This window comes from Cyphomyrmex costatus, unplaced genomic scaffold, assembly GCF_001594065.2.
Source record: "Cyphomyrmex costatus isolate MS0001 unplaced genomic scaffold, Ccosl1.0 scaffold535, whole genome shotgun sequence".
NCBI classification, from domain to species: Eukaryota; Metazoa; Arthropoda; class Insecta; order Hymenoptera; family Formicidae; genus Cyphomyrmex; species Cyphomyrmex costatus.
The window spans coordinates 54,152-58,169 of NW_017279570.1; the positions used below are offsets into that span (position 1 = coordinate 54,152).

The window sequence follows — 4,018 nt, forward strand, 5'->3', positions numbered from 1 at the left end:
AAATATTTTTTTCTACATAAATATACTACTTTATTTATTCCCTATTGGTGCTACCTAAGTATTTTTTGTTAAGAATTTTAAAGCATTAATTGTATTATTTGTATTTAAATTTAATTTTTATTAAAGTTTCTTAATCTTGTAATATTTTTATAAATTTTATATATTCTTAATATATTAATTTTTATATTTTCAATATATTTATAATACTTACTTAATTGTTGTTTTTATTTTATGAAAGACATATTGCAACGTTTTTTTTACATAAAAGTTTTTATAGAAAATATTTAATAATGTTAATATAAGTTAAATAATAATAAAAATAAAAATTGTAATTGATTCTACTTTAATTTTTACGAATTTATTAATTTTTACAGTTTATAAATTTAAAGAAATTTGCGGGAATGGATGATAAATGTCGGACCAATCACAAACCGGGGAGAAGGTGGCCAGACTCTTATTAGAGGGTCACTAATTAGAGGGTCACTACCTCTAATCAGAGTCGCGAAATAACGTTTCCAATTTTGATTGGTGCTGACATTTTTCAGCAAAAACCGGAAATAGTCATAGCGTCAAATTTAAGTCGATCTACATTCGCTGCTCATTTTGCTCTTTTTTCAGGGTTACGAGGAAAGATTTTCATAATATAACCCTTTTTTGCAGAATTGTCCCAGTGAACATGAATGTCTAATAGACAATCCGAAAGACGTCTTTAAAAAGACGTCTTTAAGACGTTTACAAAAAGATATTTTTAAGATAACTTTTAGCCAAGTTTTAAAGACAATTCTTTTTAAGACGTCTTTCGGACGTCCCTTCCAGGACGACTTTAATGGCGAATTCGATTGGGATGCACCAGTGCAGGGTGATTGCACCAGTTCATCTTTTTTCCTTTTCCCTTCTCCTGAAGAGAAAAGGAAAACAAATGAACTCAGGTGCACTCAGTGCGCACTAGTGCGCACTAGTGCATCCAATCGAATTCGCCATAAGATTTTACAAAAAAATATCTTGAAGACGACTTTTAGTCAAATCCTATAAAGACATCTTTTTTAAGATATCTTTTGGACATATCTGTTTAAGACATTTTGCAGAACAAGAATAAGACAATGTTTTATAATAATTCGTAAATCAGCATATGTCATGTATTCGAGTAATAATAAGTTTGTAATCGCGCGTGAAAATAATGAGATACGTAATTTCCGGTTTTATCGGTGTTTGGTGTCGCTTTCTAATTGCGCGCGTAGCTATTCACAAAATGAAAATCTTATTAGATTTTCATAGTACTGGAGGTGTATATCGAAACTCTGCCAATATAATCTGATTTAATCTAGAAAAATCGTAATGTCCAAAATTAATCTAAAAAATGTCTGAACAATGACATTATAATATAGGATGTCTCAAAGACGTCTTATAGACCATTATAGGAAATGTCTGGAAGACATCCATCAAAATGTCTAAAATATATCTAACATGACGTCTGACAGACGTGTAATAAGACTACTAAAAGACAGACATAAGGCGCCTTAAAGACTCCTTAAAGATGCCTTTTAGTAAAATTTTTCGGACGTCCTACAGAATTTTATGACGTCTCTTAAGCCGTAATCACACTAGCGATTGCCGATTGGATTGAGATTGCGATTGGCGATTGGCGATCTACAATCATTCAATCACACTGAGGGTGCAAACCCATGTAGCAGAATAGCGTAACGAGGAACGAGAGCAGAACCAATAACGAGCATTCCGTGTTTCTAGAGAATCTCGTGATTGGTTCTACTCTCGTTCCGCGTTATGCTATTCCGCTGCATGGGTTTGCACCCTGACGATTGTTAGAATTGTGGCCGCTAACATATTGTGTCTACTGTCTGTGAAAAATAGCATCGAAAAAATGCCAAGAAATATTAATCAATATTGGCAACTGCAGGAGCAAGAATTGATTGTGATAATTATTATGCTCCTTGCAAGTAATACCAACAAGAGAATTTGAATGCATCGATGGATAGCAAGAAGAAAGGAGAAAGGATTACATCATAACCTTTTCTTAGAACTCAGTCTAGAAGATCCCAACAGATTCAGGAGGTGTGTACATAAGAGTTTACATTTTTTAATGTACATTTAAAAAATAAATATTAAAGTAATCAATTAATAATATTTATTACAGGTGTTTACGTATGAACACAGAAACTTTTGAAGAACTTTTAGAGAAGGTTTCTCCACTCATTGAAAAGAAGAATACACATTTGAGAGAAAGTATTCCAGCAGCAGAAAGACTTTCTTTAACTTTGCGGCATTTGGCTACAGGTTAGAATAAATTAAATTATTGGATATATGTATATTTTTTATCATTACTTTTGTTTATGTTGGTATTTTATTTTTAGGAGAGTCACAGGAATCCTTGTCATTAACTTTTAGAATAGGTCAAAGCACAATATCTGGCATCATAAAAGAAGTATGTCGAGCTATCGTTACTGTATTGAAGGAAGAATATTTAAAAGCTCCTTCTTCTGAAATGGAGTGGCAAGAAATTGCACGAAATTTTGGTGAACTGTGGCAGTTTGAAAATTGTATAGGTGCAATTGACGGGAAACACTGTAGAATTGACCCGCCACTAAGATCAGGATCACTTTATTATTGTTACAAGGACTTCTTCAGTATTGTTTTAATGGCAGTTGTCGATGCTCACTTACGCTTTATATACGTTGATATTGGGATAAATGGACGAATAAGTGATTCGGGTGTATGGAATAAATGTATTCTCAAGACTTGTTTAGAAAGCAATAGTCTTCATATTCCGGGTCCATCTCCACTATTTGGTACAAGAGAAATGTTTCCTTATGTGTTAATAGGTGATGAAGGTTTTCCTTTAACAAAGAAACTCCTTATACCGTATCCTGGTTCTCAGTGCTCTGGTAGAAAACATCGAAGAATTTTCAATTATAGGTAAGATATCTTAAAAATTAAATGTCAAAATTCTCCTGATTATGATTTTATTGATAAAGGATCGATGGTAATACTGTATTATACATTTCTTTAGATTGTCAAGAGCTAGACGTTGCTCAGAAAATGCTTTTGGTATTCTTGGAGCCAGATTCCAAATATATCGAAGTGCAATGAGATATGATCCAGATGATGCTAAAGTGATAATAATGGCAACTTGCTGTCTTCACAATATGTTACGGAGTAAAGTTGTTGGCAGGGCTATGTATACACCTCCATCATTTATTGATGAAGAAGATATAATGTCAGGTGAAATCAGACCGGGTAATTTCCGGGAAGAGTCAACAAATGGTTTAATAAACCTGAATAATCAAGAAGGGAATAGGCACGCAAATTCTGCTATTCTTCTAAGAAATAAATGGTGCAATTATTTTAATGCTGAAGGTGCAGTATCGTGGCAAGAGCGTATGGTGCGATAAAAAAAAAATGTAACATTATTTATACGTTCTTTAAAAATATATTTTTTTTATGGCTTGCTGTCAGAAAAAGTACATATGAAGATTGTACACAGTATAAAATACAAATAATAACCTATATTAACTATATGAACTATTTGACAAAAATGTCTTGTTATTTGTGTACGCATACCTATTTTTTTAAGGGCCTTAGCAAAATGGCTGATTTTCATAATCTTAAAATAATATTTTATATTTTATGATCTAAATTTTTGTTTTTTTTTGCTACAGCCCTTACAATTTCTATAATAATTTATCACATCTTTACATAAACCTTTAAATAAAATATAAAATATTTCCAACAGTTCAAACTTAAACGTAACACATTTAATATTTAAGTAGTAGTGATCGTTATACATGCAAATAAAAATAGTTGACAATAATTTTACACAAAAATATGTAATTATACGTAAATAAAAAACATTGTAGTACGCATACCTATTTTTTAAGGCCTTAGCAAAATGGCTGATTTTCATAATCTTAAAATAATATTTTATGATCTAAATTTTTGGTTTTTTTTGCTACAGCCCTTACAATTTCTATAATAATTTATCACGTCTTTACATAAACCTTTA

General features: G+C 31.4%; 1 protein-coding gene across 1 annotated transcript; it reads left to right on the forward strand.

Annotated features, from left to right (window-relative positions):
• Window positions 1-1,841: 1,841 nt before the first annotated feature.
• On the forward strand, window positions 1,842-3,648 carry LOC108778968 (putative nuclease HARBI1). Its single transcript, XM_018546299.1, has 4 exons — window positions 1,842-2,070; window positions 2,153-2,292; window positions 2,370-2,931; window positions 3,026-3,648. The coding sequence occupies exons 1-4, from the start codon at window positions 1,979-1,981 to the stop codon at window positions 3,405-3,407; spliced, it is 1,176 nt and encodes a 391-aa protein (XP_018401801.1). The 5' UTR covers window positions 1,842-1,978; the 3' UTR covers window positions 3,408-3,648.
• The last annotated feature ends 370 nt before the right edge of the window (window positions 3,649-4,018 follow it).